Below are 19,640 nucleotides of genomic sequence, written 5' to 3'. Positions count from 1 at the left end.
TCTTCCAGACCACAGAGGACGAGAAGGGCATCTAATATGTTTGGTGACTGGATCAGCCACTAAACATTGCTAGTCAGGGTGTAGGCGGATCACTGCTGTACTCAAAGGTTTTTTTTTTTTTTAAAGTGTTCTGCTTGGAAGTCAGCAGTATGTTTGTCATACAACCTGTTTACATGTCATTTAATGTGATACAACTGTTCCTGTTCTATTTGTTACATACTGTGTTTTATAATAAGTGCCTTATGAGTTGAGAGGGTAGTGACTGCTAAAATTTAGATTTGAAGTGTCACATGCCGGCAGCATGGTGGTTTAGTGGTTAGCACTGTTGCCTCACAGTGAGTAGGTCATGGGTTGGATTCCCACCTGTGGCCTTTTCTGTGTGGAGTTTGCATGTTCTCCCCATGTTTGCATGGGTTCCCCCCACATCCAAAGACATGCAGGTTAGGTGGATTGGAAACTTTAAATTGTCTGTAGGTGTGTGTGTATGGGTGTGGATGTCAATGTGTTTGTTTGTGTGTATGTGGCCCTGCAACAGACTCGCATCCTGTCCAGGGTGTGCCCAGCCTTGCCCTCTATGACTGCTGGGATGGGCTCCAGCCCCCCACGACCCTTAACTGGACTAAGCGGTTGAAGGTGTGTGTGTGTGTGTGTGTGTGTGTGTGTGTACACACACACACACACACACACACACACACACACACACACACACACACACACACACACACACACACACGCAAGCGGCTGCAGTGAGCATTTCACCAAACTTGAACTTTGCATTTAACCATGCTACCTTTTTATTCAAGGGAGCCTTCATGCACTTTCTTTTATTACCAATTTATGGGCATTGCACAGTCATCAGGGTTATTCCCATTAAGTGATGACCTATACAGTATGCCCTGACTGTGAGCTGGAGAATATGACCACTTGGGGGAATGTTGATTTACAATGTACTTTGATACTTTGATTTATACCGGAGTGTTGTGCTGGAGTGATGTTAAGTATCTACATTCATCCAGTGTGGAGGAGTGGAGGTAGTGTTACCAGCTTAGCCTGTCCCTTTAAGGCAATGGGAATTATGGGATATTTCATGTGTGGCATTGTGGGAGGTCTTTGTCGCTTTTTTTGTTTTTTTGGTTCTTTTTTCATTGTTCATTCTGGTCTGCAGCCGCTTGCGTGTGTGTGTGTGTGTGTGTGTGTGTGTGTGTGTGTGTGTGTGTGTGTGTGTGTACACACACACACACACACACACACACACACAGAGTGGTGGGCACAAATAACCAAAAAATTTACTTTGATAACAGATAATCAGATAACTGAAAAGTTATCTTTGATAAAGACAAAATGATAAACCACCCAAAAATGTTTCGGAAGTTACAGATAACTGATAAATTCCAGTATTGTCTCTGTTACATTTGCAACTACTAACAAACTGAATTTGAGTTTTAACACCACGATCGCTTCTGGTAGCATCAAAAGTGACAACAGACCCAAACAATGAGCCCGCACTTATGTTTTTGAACATCTTGCCCCCTGCTGGAAACTCTTGGTTTTACATTGCTTCCACCACAGAAGCACGCTGAGCACAGCTACAAAGCTCAGCTCTCTATCCAATCACAATGCTCCGGTCAGGCGGAGGTCTTGGAAAATAAAGCCATGCTGACTTATGGTTTGGTGTATAAATAAAATTAATACTGATAGAATAACTCCATTAATATCAGTTCTGTCATTTGTACAAAGTTAAAATATAACATATATCTTTTAATGTTGAATAATGCACTAATTCTGAAGTTTTGTAAAAAAAAAAAAAAAAACCCAAAAAAACAGCCAGATCACAAAGGATTCTGGGTAAAATGTGCCTCTTCTGCTAAACACTGATTGGTTGAGTCATTCATTATGTAAACCAACACGTTAATGTGAAGCGTGTCGTGTGTTAGTGTTTACAGATAAATGTGCTTTTGTAAAATATTCCATTTTTTAAATTTCTAAAAAGAAGCATTTTTACGGAGCCCTGGAAGTGTCAACGCAAAATGTTTTGCATGTGGAGAGAATGTGTGCTCATTTTATTATATTGTGCGCTTATTTTATTTTATTGTGTGCATGTTTTATGATGTTGTGCGCACGTTTTATGATATTGTGCACACGTTTTATTATATTGTAAAACGCGCACTCGCCGCGCTGCGAGATCTCAGTAACATTGAAAACTGCATTGAGACGCTCTGATCACACTGCACTAACCGCTGCACACAGACAACACATTAACATCGCAACATAAAACTATTTTTATATTTTGCCTAAAACTCTCGTGAATGGGTTTTTAGATGTTGTTACTGCGTTTATTTTAAGTAAACATGCGAGAATCACAGGCTGTCTCTCTGTTATTTTCAATGGGAGCTGCTGTGAGCTACGCTCGCTTCCTGATCATGTCGTTCTGGGGGAAAGTGAAGTTTGCTCTTTAACATCTTGATTATTGTTCTTTACAACACTGTTTGTCCTCTTTGTTCGAGACTAATATATATAATATGTCTGAAATTCAGTTTGTGTTTATTAAATTCCATGCAGATTAAACGTAACAGACACTGATTATTTGTTATTATAGTTTTAGCAAGTTTTCAGGGTATCACGCAGCAGTCTCTTATTAACATGACGAAAAGCATAAAAAAAATTACATTACATAGTATAATATTAATTTACAACTGCCATCGTGTTGATTCTCTATATGTTGTTGACTGCAGCAACTCTCTTGCACGCAAGGGATTATGGGATACGTCAATAGGGCGAATGAACACTACTGGCCAGTAGATGACAGTAGAGACCTTGAAAACTTGCCAAAACAAAATTCCAGATAATCTGTGTCTGCTACATGTAAGATGCATGGAATTTAATAAATGCAGATACAATAACAACATCTATAAACCCAGAGAATATATTCACGAGAGTTTTAGGCACTAGAGTTTAATGCTGTTGTCCGTATAGCCTTATCAGAGTGTCTGGACCAGTTCTCCTTTGCCTGCAGAGGATAGAGCAGTTTCTTCTTAAAGCAGCTCTTCTATGTTTTGCAGAGGGTAGAACTACACATCAGCTACGAAACATTTAACAGGTAGGTGCTCAACTGATTTTAAGTTTTATAAATGTTTGTAGCTGTTCAGCTTTATTTATCACGTTATCGGTGTAAAAATTATCGGACAAAAATTTATCACAAGATAATTAGTCCGATAATGGTTTTTAAAGTTATCTAAAAAGATAAACCGATAAACCGACTCCCCCTCTAGCTGCCACCTTATTGTGGTGGGGGAGTTTGCGTACCCGGATGATCCTAGGAGCTATGTTGTCGGAGGCTTTGTGCTCCCTGTAGGGTCTCCCAAGGCAAACAGGTCCTAGGTGACGGGTCAGACTAAAGGCAGTTCAGAACCTCCATGACCAGTAAAAAATCAAGGACCGAGACGTCGCCCGGTATGGCGGAGCCGGGGTCCCACCCTGGAGCCAGGCCTGGGGTTGGGGCTCGCGCTCGAGCACCTGGTGGTCGGGCCTTAGCCCATGGGGCCCGGCCGGGCTCAGCCCGAAAGAGTGACATGGGCCCGCCCTCCTGTGGGTTCACCACCTGCAGAGGGGGCCATGGGGGTCGGGTGCAGAGAGGATTGGGTGGCGGTGGAGGGCGGGTGGCCCGGCGGCCCAGTCCATGCTCACAGCCCCTGGCTGTTGGGATGTGGAATGTCACCTCGCTAGGGGGGAAGGAACCTGAGCTTGTGCTGGAGGTTGAGAGATACCGACTAGAGATAGTCAGGCTCAGCTCCACACACAGCTTGGGCTCTGGTACCCAACTCCTGGAGAGGGGCTGGACGCTTCATTTTTCTGGCGTTGCCCACGGGGAGAGGCGGAGAGCTGGGGTCACATTGCTTATTGATCCCCAGCTCAGTCGCCAAGTGTTGAAGTTCACTCCGGTGAACAACAGGGTCGGGTCCCTACGCCTTCGGGTCGGGGACAAGTCTCTCACCGTTGTCTCGGCCTATGGGCCGAGCAGCAGTGCAGAGTACCCGACCTTCCTGGAGTCCCTGGGAGGGGTACTAGATAGTGCTCCGACTGGGGACTCCATTGTTCTCCTGGGGGATTTCAACACCAACATGGGCGGCGACAGTGAGACCTGGAGGGGGGTGATCGGGAAGCACGACCTCCCCGATCTTAACCCGAGTGGTGTTCAGTTGTTGGACTTCTGTGCTAGTCACAGTTTGTCCATCACAAACACCATGTTCGAGCACAAGGGTGTCCATAAGTGCACGTGGCACCAGGACACCCTGAGCCGGAGGTCGATGATCGACTTTGTAGTCATATCATCTGACCTTCGGTCACGTGTCTGGGACACTCGAGTGAAGTGAGGGGCAGAGCTGTCGACCGATCACCACCTGGTGGTGAGCTGGATCCGCTGGGAGGGGAGGAAACCGGTCAGACCTGGCAGGTCCAAACATATCATGAGGGTCTGCTGGGAACGACTGGCGGAACCCTCTGCCAGCGAGGTCTCCAACTCCCACCTCCGGGAGAGCTTCTCCCAGATCCCGGGGGAGGTTGGAGACATGGAGTCCGAATGAACCACGTTCTCCACCTCGATCGTCGATGCGGCCGCTCATAGCTGTGGTCGCAAGGTCTCTGGTGCCTGTCACGGCAGCAATCCCTAAACCCGGTGGTGGACACCGGAAGTAAGGGATGCCGTCAAGCTGAAGGAGTCCTACTTATCTTTGTTGGTAGGTGGGACCCCAGAGGCAGCTGACAGGTACCGGCAGGCCAAGCGTGCCGCAGCCCATGCAGTCGCAGAGGCAAAAACTCAGGTCTGGGAGGAGTTCGGGGAGGCTATGGAGGAGAACTATCGGTCGGCCTCGAAGAGAATCTGGCAAACCGTCCGACACCTCAGGAGGCGGAATCAGCTCTCCACCGGCACTGTTTACGGTGCGGGTGGGGAGCTGTTGACCCTGTCTGGGGATGTTGTCGGGCGGTGGAAGGAGTACTTCAAGGATTTCCTCAATCCCATCGTCATGTCTTCCGAAGAGGAAGCAGAGACTGGGGACTCAGAGGCAGACTCATCCATTACCCAGGCCAAAGTTACCGAGGTGGTTAGAAAGCTCCTCGGTGGTAAGGCTCCTGGGGTGGATGAAATCCGTCCTGAGTACCTTAAGTCTCTGGATGTTGTGGGACTGTCTTGGCTGACATGCCTCTGCAGCATCGCATGGCGATCACGGACAGTGCCTCTGGATTGGCAGACCGGGGTGGTGGTCCCTCTGTTTAAGAAGGGGGACTGGAGGGTGTGTTCCAACTATAGGGGGATCACACTCCTCAGCCTCCCCGGTAAGGTCTATTCCAGAGTATTGGAGAGGAGAATTCGACCGATGGTCGAACCTCGGATTCAGTAAGAGCAGTGTGGTTTTCGTCCTGGTCACGGCACACTGGACCAGCTCTACATGCTCCATCGGGTGCTCGAGGGTTCATGGGAGTTCACCCAACCAGTCCACATGTGTTTTGTGGATCTGGAGAAGGCGTTCGACCATGTCCCTCGGGCAACCTGTGGGGAGTGCTCCGGGAGTATGGGGTCTGGGATCCTTTGCTAAGGGCTATCCGGTCCCTGTATGACCACAGCAGGAGCTTGGTTCGCATTGCCGGTAGTAAGTCAAACCTGTTTCCAGTGCACGTTGGCCTCTGCCAGGGCTGCCCTTTGTCACCAGTTCTGTTCATTATCTTTATGGACAGAATTTCTAGGCGCAGCCCAGGTGTAGAGGGGGATAGGTTTGGGAACCACAGAATCTCATCTCTGCTGTTTGCGGACAATGTGGTTCTGTTGGCTTCATCAAATCAGGACCTTCATCTTGCACTGGGGCGGTTTGCAGCCGAGTGTGAAGTGTCCGGGATGAAGATCAGCACCTCCAAATCCGAGGCCATGGTTCTCGACTAGAAAAAGGTGCTTTGCCCTCTTCAGGTCGGTGGAGTGTCCTTGCCTCAAGTGGAGGAGTTTAAGTATCTCGGGGTCTTGTTCACGAGTGAGAGACGGATGGAGCATGAGATCGATAGACAGATCGGTGCAGCATCTGCAGTGATGCGGTCTCTGTATCGGACCGTCGTGGTGAAGAGAGAGCTGAGTAGGGGGACAAAGCTCTCGATTTACCGATCGATCTACGTTCCGATCCTCACCTATGGTCATGAGATTTGGCTCATGACCGAAAGAACGAGATTGCGAGTACAAGCGGCCGAGATGAGTTTCCTCCGCAGGGTGGCTGGGCACTCCCTTAGAGATAGGGTGGGGAGCTCGGTCACTCGGGAGGAGCTCGGAGTCGAGCCGCTGCTCCTCCACGTCGAAAGGAGTCAGTTGAGGTGGCTCAGGCATCTTTTCCGGATGCCCCCTGGACGCCTCGCTGGAGAGGTGTTCCGGGCACATCCCATTGGGAGGACGCCCCGGGGAAGATCCAGGACACGCTGGAGGGATTACATCTCTCGGCTGGCTTGGAAATGCGCACAGCAACGCCGTGATGAAGCCTCACGGGACATGTTCTGGCATGTCCAGGCACAATTTCTCGGATAATCACTCGATGGAAAAACCACCGACAGCTGTCTGAATGCCATCTCAAAGCCGTCCTGTGAGACCAAAACGGAGGTGGTTTTGTCTCGCTCCAGTAGCGAATCCATCGTGACGCGCGAAGCCTCCACTCGGCTTTCCATGACAAAATCTCGTTAAAAGTGAAATCTGCCGGAAAATGGTTGATGTCCAGCTCTTGTGATAACCAGAGAAATGGCACACGATGGTCACGGATCCAGACAGCCATCCGTTTAGAAATTAAATGGTCGTTCAGCCTGTCGATGGCGGCTTCGGAGTGCGGCGCGCCCCACAGCCACTGGGGGCCGTCCTTAAAGCGACAGTAACACTCCTTATTCTCTACCAAGCCCGTAACATTTTCACCAATAGCCAGATAAATTTTTCTAATGGTTTCCAGCTGCCAGTCTCTAACAGTTTCTGAAAAAATTCTGATGGGAAAAAAAAGCCCAAATTATTCCGCCATTTCTTGGCAATGAAAATCCGCCGAGGGGGCTGGACCACTCCTCACTCAAAGCCTGCTCACAGGCGAATGATGCAACCGACAGGCGTGGAAAAACTCACGCATGCGCACGAGGGTTCAAGCTTGTCTGACGCAATCACACGTGATTCAAATCCATATGGTTTTTGAAAAAAATAATAAGGTCGGATACTTTTCTAATAGACCTCGTGTATATACACAACAAAAATATAAACGCAACACAGTGTTGCGTTTATATTTTTGTTGAGTACATACATACATACACACACACACACACGCGGTGACCCTAAAAATCCCAAACCCATAAGAATTGTAATAAATCCTACAAAGGTCCAGCACATTTCTTGAAATTTGCTGGACTTAAACTTCAGTTTGTGTACAGTCAATATGCTCCAAATTGTATGACTTGTTGGAGAAATATGTCATGGAAGAACATGACGTTTACGTATGCAAAGCGACCAAGAAACTTTTTTTAGGTCATCCTGTAAAAACCTGAGGCTCTTGTATCAACAGTATGGCTCCAAATTGCTAAACCATAAGCACAGTTCCATTGTACTAACTCAAATACCATACTAAATCACAGTCGTGCAAATCTGAACACAAATTGCATCACTTAGCCCACTTTGTTCCCCCTGAAATACTGGCCTTCAAAATGCAAACAATGATTACTCATTATTCTCACTCTCACTGTGGAAACTCAACTGAAAAACACTTCTATCATGTGTCAGAGTATAAAGAGGTACCAACACTTTGCATTGCAGTGACAAATAAATATTTATCTTGTAAGGGCCCTATCACACCTTGACGATTTAGTCAGCATATGCCGACCATATTAAAAACACTGGCATACTCTGGATACATCGAATATGTTAATGCAGCTGTCACACCATGACAATTTAGCCTGTGTATTTTGACTGCCCCATTTCCACCGAGTAGTCCGGTTCGGTACTGCATGGTATAATACATGTCGGAACAGTTAAGTCTGGCTCGGTTTGCGTTTCCATCGCCGACAGAACTCTTTTGTTTGGCAGGGGGTGCATGTAAATACTGGCAAGTGCATCATCAAGCACACAAAAGCTGTTGCGCGGCCTCAACCCTCCACGTGGAGGCCGAACAGAGGAATTTAACATTTATTACATTTTATTTTATTTTTGTCTTGGTGGATCATGGGATTTATTTTCATCACAGGAAGAGCTGACTGATGCCTGTGATAAACACTGACATGAATGAATGAGGCGCTGTGACTCTTTCAACTTTTACAGTTTTTGCCAACTGCTTACACCCAAAAAGCAAATGCTTAGACTAAAACTTCAAATCCAAAACATCTTGTAACAAAAGCTAAAACACAATGTGACAATACCTTAAACACATTTTCTGCTTTGCACTTTGCTTGCAATTCTTCAACATAGTTGTTGCAGAACATTGCACACAGTTTCCTACATTAGACACTGAACTCAAAGATAAAATACCTTGCTATCATTGGGAAAACACTTTTAGTAAAAATGCACAACACATCTGGTAATTGGAAATACTTATGCACACATCTGAAAACACACAGAAAACTTAACACCAATCAGTCTGACCTTTGGCACTACACATAGAGCTCAGGTAAGACATTTTGTCAAAACTGCAATCATGGAGGCAGTAAGACCCACAGCAAGAGGCAGAGGACAAAGAAGACAAAGACAGATACATGGACAAGGATAAAGAGAAGGAAGAGCAAGAAGGAGAAATGTTTCAGATGAAATTTGAGCAACTTTGGTGGACCATGTGATCAACCATGGCCGCACACAGAGAAGCTGGATAAAGGGTCCACCCAAACCTCAGCCACCACACAGTGGGTAGTGTTGTCCAGTGCAATATTCTGATTTTACCATACCATGTATGTAAAATACGGTATTGTAAAACTTGTTTTCACTGTTTGATTTGTGGTTTGAATTTTTACTGTACAGTACTCCATCTTTCTTTAGGTATTTGTAAGAAATTTCTATTTCTTTGTAAAAACAAAAATGGGTAAATAACACTTTTGTAGAAAAATACTATAATTTTCAGCTCTTGTTTGAGAAAAAGTAAATAAAATATGTTCACTTCAGTGTTTTGTGTGCAACAGTGTGTTGCTGTTGATTTGAATGTTTTTCAAAATGGTGCATGTGTGAATCATTTTGTTGCAAGAATGACATTTTTTTATAAGGGATTGTTCAGTTTTGATTGTAGGGTTTCATTTTGACAGAGCTGTGAGGTGTTGTGTCTTATCTTGTTTGTGTGTAGAGCTTTGACACAGTGAGCCAGATTTTGCAAAATGTGCGTAAGCAATTGGCAAAAACTGTAATATAAGTTAATTTTCTTGTTGTGGAACAAAACGTCAGTGTTCTCTGGGTCAGGCTGAAAACACAGAGGGGGTTCTTCTAAAACGCTATGTTCCAGCCACGACAAGGAACTAAAGTATTTTCAGCCACCATTTTCCAAAATCAGGGCGTTTTCATCAGGCTGTGATGATGAATCTCACAGAAATGAACAGGTAAGATTAAGACTATATTTATTCCGTGTGTGAATGGTTTTAATATTTATAACAGTCTGAACTGTTCGCATGAGGACAGTTGTTCAGCCAATCAATGGACAGCATCAATGGACATATTGCAAATTATGAGTAACTTACAAGAAACGTGTCAACAATTTTTAACATACCTACTACAGTTTAGCATATGCAAGATGTATGAGACATACGCTGGCATACGTAGAAAATATTGTCCATGCCCAAAATTTTTCAATGTACTCGCCGTGTTACAATGTATATCAGTGTGCTTCAACATGCTCTTACGGTAACTTAAACAAAATTTAACCATGTTATTAGACGTACGCCAGTGTATGCAAGCATTTTTAATATGGTAGGGATACGCTGGCTAAAACGTCAAGGTGTGACAGAGGTGTTACTGTTATCTGTGCACTAATTTTCTTTGTAGTGTTTCTCATTGTACTTACATAGGTCATATAACTCAGTGTTGCTACACACTACTCAAAATAGATAACATTTGTGGTGCCTATATACATAGTACCGTAAATGTTATTTTTGGGCAAAGGACCCTACACCTCACCAAAATGATAAAAAGGAAACCTATTTCCACAAACTTGTATGCATTTGAATATGCAACATGATCTCATGAAGACAAAACATACATGAACACTTTTGATGTTAGATTTTGCATTTATCACATCTGTGTTTATTTGAGGCTCTGTGAGTCATAAGCATGTAAGCGCTGTGTGTGTTATTTTGGTGGAAGGAATCTGTTTTGGAGAGAGAACATGGTTTTGAGTGCTGTGTTTCATTTTGCAAGAGAACTGTGGAATTTCGATAAATTAGTTAATGTTTGGGAAAATTAGCTGACTTAATTTAGTGAGCTTCCACGGTGCCAATATTATACCAGTGATTAAAAAACAATGTAAAATGTGATGAAATACAATTTATTTCATTTATATAGCACCATATTACAACAAAGTTGCCTCAAAGCACTTCACACAAGTAAGGTCTAACCTTACCAACCCCTAGAGCAAGCACACAGGTGACAGCGGTAAGGAAAAACTCCCTCTGATGATTTTGAGGAAGAAACCTCAAGCAGACCAGACTCAAAGGGGTGACCCATTGCTTAGGCCATTCTAACAGTTAAAATGTTTTTACAAAGTTTTACAAAAGGTGGAGAAACAGAAAATAGAAAATCAAAACAACATGACATAATAGCAAAAGAATATGTGTTTGATGAGAAGTCCACACAGGCACTTATGCCACAGGCAGGCATCATCCAGCATTCCTCATGCCATCAGGGGGCCTGTTCCCATGGCAATGTCCATTCCAAACACAGACTGTAGTGTGGGGCACCAGCTTCAGGTGTGGCATCTCACGTCACTGCAGCACCTTGTCTTCAGTAGGTGTCCCACTATCCGTGCCTCGGAGAGAGAGAAAAAGAGCAGAATACAGCTTGATTATCCTACAAAATGCAGAAGACCATCTAAAAAATATTATGTACTTTTAAAGATGAAACATGATCACAGATTTCCATCCATGCATGCATTTTCGATACCTTCTTACTCTGGGGCAATGGAGCCTATATCCTAGAAGTATAGTGCGTGAGACAGGGTTCACCCTGGACAGGATGCTAGTCTGTTGCAGGGTCACAGATTTGAGATATTTTTTCTTTATCAATATGATATATTTAGCAGAGGAAAAAAGAAAAGGTGACAACATGCATTTATCATCTGTATAATCACCTGATAAAGAAAATTTTTAAGCTGCTGCTACAAAAAGCTTTATGTTGCTCTACGTTTTTGTAAGAGACAAATTGTTGAATGTTGTCTGTATTGAGTTGTGCTCAAAGTTATTTGCAAAAATGTCACTCAAAGAAAAAAAAATCTGTCTTTCCACATTTTTGTGTCAAACGCAGTAGTTTTAATTTATTGCAGTGACAATGCTGTTAATTCGTTAATACTTTATGACAATAATTTCATTGTTCTTTATACTTTGATTTATGCTTGATATTATATTCATCATTATAAGTGTCAATTATGTCGGCTGCATTGGCATTTGGACACGCTGAAAGAGTGATTCTTCATTCAGGCTCAGTTCTCTGCAGCAAACAATACCTGATGGTAATGAAGCCTATTTTCCAGCAAGGATTACAAACCTTATCAGAATGAGAAGAAGATGATGAAAGCCTGCTAAAAACATTTGCTTGGTGATTATGAAAGAGTCCTCTGAGGCTGAGGAGAAACTGGAAAGTCTCCCACAACCTTTCAACAAAGCTCTCCTTGGCTGCAGTGACAGGCGGTCTGAGCATCCTATCCAGATGCAGGTGGACCTGCCAGCCAATCAAGATACACCAAACACGTGAGAAAAACAGCTTCTTGTACGCTTCACAAAACTGTCAGAGGCACTTGTGTTACTTGCCTTTTAATGGCCTTCATCTGCACAAAGGCACAAATAGGGACCGTGCACCACTGTGACCTCTCGCAGGAGGAAAAATGCACAGTGAGAGCTCCATGGCATTGATTCAAGAGTGTGTGGGGACATGTGGGTCTTAACAAATGGGCTGTTGAGTACAAAGGCAGCTGAGGCAGGTATTCATGTTCTAAAAAAGCATTCAAAGTCTTTGGGAATGTCTGGTCATGTAACACTCATTTACCAGGAGATAGTGTTCTTTCATGCTTCCTAAAAATGTGCTGTTCTTTTGTTAGAGCAATCCGAAGCATTTTGAGGGATGCATAGTCACTTTTTTGCATCTGTATTCTTTGAGAGATGAAATGTCAGTGCAGGACACAATGCACGAATCGCTCAGCTTACACGTTGAGTAAAAGCACTGAGTTCTGTGGAGCGCCAGATACAAAAAGGTTGGATTCATCGATGAAGGTTAGACATCCAGGTAAAAAATGGAAAATAAATCAAACAAATGGATAAGGTCTCCAGCAAAGTCAGACGACTACCAGACATGGAGCTTCAACAAAGCCCTCAATCCATCTGATGAGTCCAACAAACCGCCTAAATGCAAACCACTAAACAACAAAAACACAGTGAACATCACCATCACATACATCCAAAGGATGTCAGGAAAACTCAGGCGGACGTTCCACAGGTTGCCACCGACTTCAAATCCTACTTCACCCTCAGGCAGAAACTGGTACACCTTAAGGACCATCCTCTCAACAGCATCAAGGCCAATGACTCAAGTGTAAGGAGCCCCAATGTAACGACACTCACATTGGAGAAACCAGTCAACAACTCAAGGAGAGGTACAAACAACACTGCAGGGCAAGTGGCTACTCCTCAGCTATATACCATCACTTGGAACACTCCTTTTTTTTGTTGTTGTCAATAAGCTTTTCTGAAGCTGCTTAACCAGTGCAATATTCCATGAAAATAAATTAAAAATAAATGAAGTTTTATATTTGCACTGTGACAGTGTTCACATTAGATCAAATTTCTTTTTTCTTTTTTGTCCTGCCCGACACTTGCACGGGGCCGGCTGGACACGCCACAAGCAGATGTGGACATGAAAAGAGCACACTGCTTCTCATTCATGCAATTTCATGACTGTACATCTGTGACCATGGGTCATCTACAGAGGAACAGACAGATCATACAGACGGATTAAACAAAATGCGATGTTTTTAATATGGTGTGTGTGTTTTGTTTTTTTAAATACGCCCATGTCCTTCTTGATATTAGGCATTTTCCCACACCTTTCACAGGACAGTGATGGTAGCTCAGTTTCTAACTGGCAATCAGAGTTTTTGGAAAGTGCAGGTTCGAATCCCGGTGGCGGCATTTATTTTTGTTTTTATTTTCATAGCAGCTGCTTGCAGTGTGTTCCCGCATGCATGAACCATCACAGCGGCATCGTGCACACCTGCCCATCAACGCGATGTTTTCGTGGTTCGTTCATACGAGCTGTTCTGCCGTGAGTCGACCTGAGCTGTACTTATTCGTACTATGTGTGAAGAGGCCCTTAAAAATGCCTTTTGAAGAGGAAAATTTCATATATAAGTTGCACTGGAGTATAAGTCACGCACTTTTTATGTATTGTCAGCTTTTTAATTTGGGAATTTTGTGCATTGTTGCAGTGTACTTTTATTATTGGCATTTATTCTTTTGTTATTAGTGTTTAGTTTGTTTAGTGCTTTGTGTCCGGGGAAAGTACTATATAAATGTCATTATAATAACAATAATTATTATTATTAGAAGTAGTATTATTAATAATAAATCTGTGATTTTAAAAACTTGCATAGGAGTATATGTTGCAGGACCTCCCAAACTGCTAAAAAAAAAAAAACCCTACTTTAAATTAAAAAAAAAAAAAAGCTGAAATGAAAAATGAAAAAGCTCTGCTTAAAATTATCATTAAAATATAGATCTGAAGGAAATGTTTGGCTATGGGGTTGGTATGGTTAGATCTTACTTGTGTGACACACCTTGAGGCAAATGTCTTGATATGGCGCTATATAAATGAAATTAAATTGAAACTGAATTGATTATTCCAGGAACCAGTAAAAATTGATGAGCTTCTCTTACCAATTAATACTAATACACTAGTATATATGTATTTATTGGATCAGTTTAAAGAACTTAATGACATTTTTTAAGAACTTTTTGAAGTTGGACAAGTTTTTAGTTGAATTCCTGTGAGTAAACATTGTCTGAGCAGCTGTTCATTATGAACTGACGCTGGCTGTCTGCACTGATATGTACATAAATATCCAGGGTGAGCAATGAGAAAGGAATATTTAGTGATGTACTGCCGATTAGTAAGAGAAAGATGTGTTGTGTGGGCCGCTGAAGAGGAGGTACTGCTGGCCCACCACCACCAGAGGGCGCCCTGTCTGGAGTGCGGGCTCCAGGCACCAGAGGGCGCTGCCGCCTCACAGGAGCAGCCGGGGTGACAGCTGTCACTTATCACCTACAACAGCTGTCACCAATCATCTGATCTGCAGTGGTATATCAGCAGGACGACATCTCCACCTCTTTGCCGAGATATCGCTACCGTACTCAGCTGACTGTGTTGTCTTTTTGACAGTAATCCTTTATTACTTTTGTGCGTTGAATAGCAGACATTCTTCCAACGAGAGGTGGAGGTGGTTTTCCCGCCATACGGATTGCTGGGTGCAAACGCACCCACATTTAACTGTTTTTGTTCCTCGCCAGCAGTACCAGATCCGACACGCGGAGGCAGTGGCCACCTGGGAGTTCGGGACTTGGCGGCTCCAGTATTCCCGGGGTTCGGTGGCGGAGGAAATCGTGTGGTTCCGGTTCTGCTTTGGACAGACGTCTCTTATCTTCGAGCCTGCCCACGTGACACATTCTTGTGAATTGACTTCTTTGTCTATTGTTGTGATCCGTTGTGTTTGTTGTGCTTATTCACAACAGTAAAGTGTTGTTATTTGACTTCCTCCATTGTCCGTTCATTTGCGCCCCCTGTTGTGGGTCCGTGTTCCTACACTTTCCCAACAAGATGGACCTGTCTTACTTTATCATCTCTCATGAGGGGAGAAATCATTCAATCATTCATGCTTTCTCATTAGTAAAGCCTTTTACCTACTTACATTAACAAAAATACTGTCTGAAAGCTCTAGAAATGAGAACCTTCAAACCAGTGAAAATCATGGTAAATGCTCAAATTCCAGAAGCTTCCGGTTGGGGCATGCCCCAACTGGGGCATTGCACTTGGACCCCACTGGGGGCCTAGGGTGGCCCCCAGACCCCGACTATTTTAGTCTCATTTCCATCAAGTGGTCCAGGTCGGTACAGCATGATATGGTGCAGTTTGGAACAGTTAAGCACGGCTTGGCTTGTGTTTCCACTGCCAGCAGTGCCCTTTGTTTTGTATGTGGAGCATGTAGACATCGACATACACGTCACTGAGATGGGCAGCATGGTGTCATATTGTTGTTCATCTGCGATGATCACCAGGAAAGTCTGCACCTCCTTCTTTGACCAAGCTTGGCTACTTTTCGCTGACATTCTTCATTAAAAATGCCTTTTTTGCTGACTGAGGCACTTTTGATGTTTTTGACAGAGTTATGAGTTCGTTTAATGTTAAAGATAGGGATTTTTCCAATTTTCCAAGATTTTTCCTGACTTTGACCTTTGACCTTGAAAATTTAATCAGTTTTTGCCGATCAGGATATGAATCTTCAGTAAAAACTTTCATGATGATGTATGAAAAATTGTGGCCTCCAGGTTGTTCACAATCAGACTCAAACAAACAGGAAAAACTCCACGGGCAGCACAGTGGATTAGTGGTTAGCACTGTTGCCTCACAGCAAGAAGGTCATGGGATTGATTCCCACTTGTGGCCTTTCTGTGTGGAGTTTGCATGTTCTCCCCGTGTTTGGGTGGGGGTGCTCCGCACACCACCACAAAATCCAAGACCTAACTGATAACTGGCACCAAGAAAAAAGAAATAATTCCACCAAAGTCATGATCAAGATTCATTGGAATCTTTGTGACTGTTAGAAATGTTGTCAGGATAATAGAAATATTACAGTTTGTTCTAACAATGACATATCCGATCTATCTGCACGATTTTCACTTGATCAGTCCGTGGTGCTTTTAAATCTGATGTTATTTTTCCTGTTTTGCCGCATTCACAGTGCCACGGAACTGCCTTGGGTCCTGGATGGCAACGCCACAGTTCATCCCCACATCTCTTCTAACCCAGGACGGTGGATTGGGCACCTGCATGGGCTCTCATCAGTTGTTGTGTTGTGCTCTGTATTGTAACCCTTTTTGGTAGAATGACCTAAGCAGAGGGTCACCCCTTTGAGTCTGGTCTGCTTGAGGTTTCTTCCTTAATATCATCAGAATGCATTTTTCCTTACCACTGTCACCTGTGTGCTTGCTCAAGGGGTTGGTAAGATTAGACCTTACTTGTGTGAAGTGCCTTGAAGCAGCTTTGTTGTGATTTTGCGCTATATAAATGAAATAAATTGAAACTGAATTGAATCTCTAAAATAACCATCTATCTCCTGCAGCCAGGTGAAACATGGGCATCCACTTGACCTTCTCTACTCACTGGGGTCCTCAACACCACATGGCCAAAATGTCTAAGATGACACTCCCTCACAATGCAAGTGATACTCCTCACCTTAGTCTCTCTATGTAACTGCTCACTTCTCAGAAGTCAGTGTTATCCAAGGATCCTCTGAAAAGACCTGGTCCCAAAGATATCCAGTTGTCATCTTAGGTCACTGCTTAGAGTCCAAGTCTCACATTCATACCATAAGACAGGTAGCACCAGGACCCTAAAGACTTCAACTTTTGTTCTTCTGCAAAGACAACAGCATTGTCAAACACCGCTGGCCACCAGCCTCATGACTCCAAAAGTTCTTCCCAGATGTCTCTCAATTTAAAGGGACTCAGGGACTCAGGGGCATGAATGATTATCCAAGACAATCACAAACCAAAACACTCAGATTCCTCACTTAGTTTCTCAAGTGCTGCAGTCAGAGTATCAAAGATCACAGCATTATCCACAAAGTCAGTAAACCTTTCCTCACCAACAAAAGCACGTAAGTCACTGCTTTCCACAACTCACCCCAACACCCAGTCCATGCGAGCATTGAACAGTGCAGGAACCAGAACACATCCATGATGAACACCAGCTGTCACTAGGAAAAACTCAGAGTCTCTGTCATCACTCACACTTCCTGTGTATAGGCCAGCCATGATGTCCAGTAACTTATGGGATCCCACAAATTGTCAGGATGTAGTAGAGGGCATGTACATAAAGTATGTCTGACTGTGTTTCTCCTTACGTGATTATAGAAATATAGTGGTGCAATATGTGCAAATGCAGCTGAAATATTGGAGGACTATGTGCAATAACTACATTTGCACATTTACCTGAATGGACACATCACTGTAGGATCCTCCAATGACCCCTGAGATGGCAAGTGGAACTTCATTTTGGATTGGTCTGGAACCATCAGGGCAGATGAACCCTGGATCATGCACCTTAGTGAGGGAAGCCCTGACAAAATCAAGGGACTGTTCCAGAGCATAGGTGTCCTTTGAGCAGGTGTCCAGGATGTGAGCACCCAACTGCAGCCCAGGGAGGATGCGATCACTGGAATTAATTTCATCAAGTGCCAGCAGCATGGCTTCTAGCCTCTGGATCCCTCGCTGTTCATTAATCTTTCCACAATCCTCTGTGCCATCGCCTTTCTCGTGCACTGGAAACAGGCCTCCGACCACCAAGTCACCCTCTATGATGATCTCACGCTTGGCTGCAGGAGGCAATCGGGAGATGCTGGGCAGGACTCCTGGAATGAGAAGCTCCAACAGGAGGAGGTGGAGAGGCCAACGTTGGGAGGAACTGGCCAACAAACTGGGGCAGAGCGCGGCGCTTAGCATGGCCAAATCAGGCTGCAGGGTCTGGTCAAAGCTGAGACAGGTGCCAATTCACAGAGTTTGTAGACGGATGACTTTAAAATGTTCTCTCGGTGGGTGCAGCATATTTGATATCTGAAAGAAAACACAGATTGTTTATCGGACGGAATCCAAACTACCATCTGTAACTGTGTGTGCACTCTTGTTATTTAACACTTTGATTTGTTCCTAAGAGTGCTATTTAGAAATGTATTATTATCATCTGCAACCCCAGAGTATCTTTAACCATGTGGAGGAGGGGAAAGCCATCTGCAGATTTTTAAGACATTTCACCCTCACACATGCATTAAGGACACCGCTCAAGGGCAGTGTCAATTACAGGCCAAAACAAAGGCAGTGTGGGCCAAACATGACCCACTGGCACCAAAATGGGCAGCCCTGCTCAAGGGCATTTCTGTGACAGTAATAAAGTCCTGTTTAGGTTGGTTGTACCTTTTTAAACCTTTTCCACCAACATCTTGTCTGGTTGGGTTGTAGAATGTACAACCTTCTGGTATCAAAGATGCTTCTCTGACCTTTACACTACCATTTCCCACATTACGACCTCTGCCAAGGAGGTTACGTTTTCATTACCATTCACTGGTCTATATGTCTGTTTCTCTGCAGGATTACAAAAACCTATCAGGCCAGTTTTTATAATTGATGGGGGAGTATGGGCCAAGAAATAAACCAAAAATATTGGAGATTTCCGACTCAATGGGTAAATCTTGAACATTGTGAGGCAGGGCATTTCTGAACACATTTACAAATTTCTCAGAAAATTTGTTTATGCATGTATATGAAACAATCAGCAGTGGCCTTGGTGGCCACCAGACTTGGCTTTAGAAATTAAAGAAAATGACAGGGAAATTCATCTCAAACTACATGTAACATCAGACACACCTGTTCGTAATTGTCCTTATGTATGTGGTGATTATGGGATTATTGTTATTAGAAAATATAGCACTTATTTTTGATTAGTTGGGTTAAACTGGGCGGATGGACTAATTTATCTGCGGTGCATCCAGAAAGTATTCACATCGCTTCATTTTTTTCCTCAAAATGTTACACACAATACCCCATAATGACAATGTGAAAAAGTTTTTTTTTTTTTTTTTTTTTTTAGATTTTAGCAAATTTATTAAAAACAAAAAAATAATAAGAACTCACACGTACATAAGTACTCACAGCCTTTGCCATGAAGCTCAGAATTAAGCCCAGGTGCCTTGAGATTCACTTAATTGGACATTGTTTGGAAAGGCACACACCTGACTACATATAAGGTCCCACAGCTGACAGTGCATGTCAGAGCACGAAACAAACATTAAGTCAAAGGAACTGTCTGTAGACCTCCGAGACAGGATTGTCTCAAGGCATAAATCTTGAGTACAGAAAATTTCTACTGCTTTGAAGGTTAAAAAAAAACAAAACACAATGGCCTCCATCATCTGTAAATGGAAGAATTTTGGATCCACCAGGAATCTTCTTAGGGGGCCTTAGTCAGGGAGATGACCAAGAACCCGGTGGTCACTCTGTCAGAGCTCCAGAATTCCTCTTCTCTTCTTTCTCCAGCATGTTGAAAGAAGAACCTTCCAGAAGGACAACCATCTCTGCAGCAATCCACCAATCAGGCCTGTATGGTACAGTGGCCAGACAGAAGCCTCTCCTTAGTAAAAGGCACATGG

At 43.8% G+C, this 19,640-nt stretch overlaps 1 protein-coding gene across 1 annotated transcript in view; it reads right to left on the bottom strand.

The window, feature by feature from the left end:
- grm2b (glutamate receptor, metabotropic 2b) overlaps positions 1-19,640 on the bottom strand; it is a 120,611-nt gene that overhangs the window by 91,952 nt on the left and 9,019 nt on the right. Inside the window, exon 2 of the mRNA XM_034166362.1 lies at positions 17,431-18,051. Coding sequence (XP_034022253.1) covers positions 17,431-17,940 — 510 coding nt within the window. The 5' untranslated portion in view covers positions 17,941-18,051. The remainder of the gene's footprint in view (positions 1-17,430; positions 18,052-19,640) is intronic.

The sequence above is a fragment of the Thalassophryne amazonica genome, chromosome 3 (assembly GCF_902500255.1).
Source record: "Thalassophryne amazonica chromosome 3, fThaAma1.1, whole genome shotgun sequence".
NCBI classification, from domain to species: domain Eukaryota; kingdom Metazoa; phylum Chordata; class Actinopteri; order Batrachoidiformes; family Batrachoididae; genus Thalassophryne; species Thalassophryne amazonica.
Note: the sequence above shows the minus strand (reverse complement) of the source record. Positions and strands in the feature narration are given on the sequence as shown.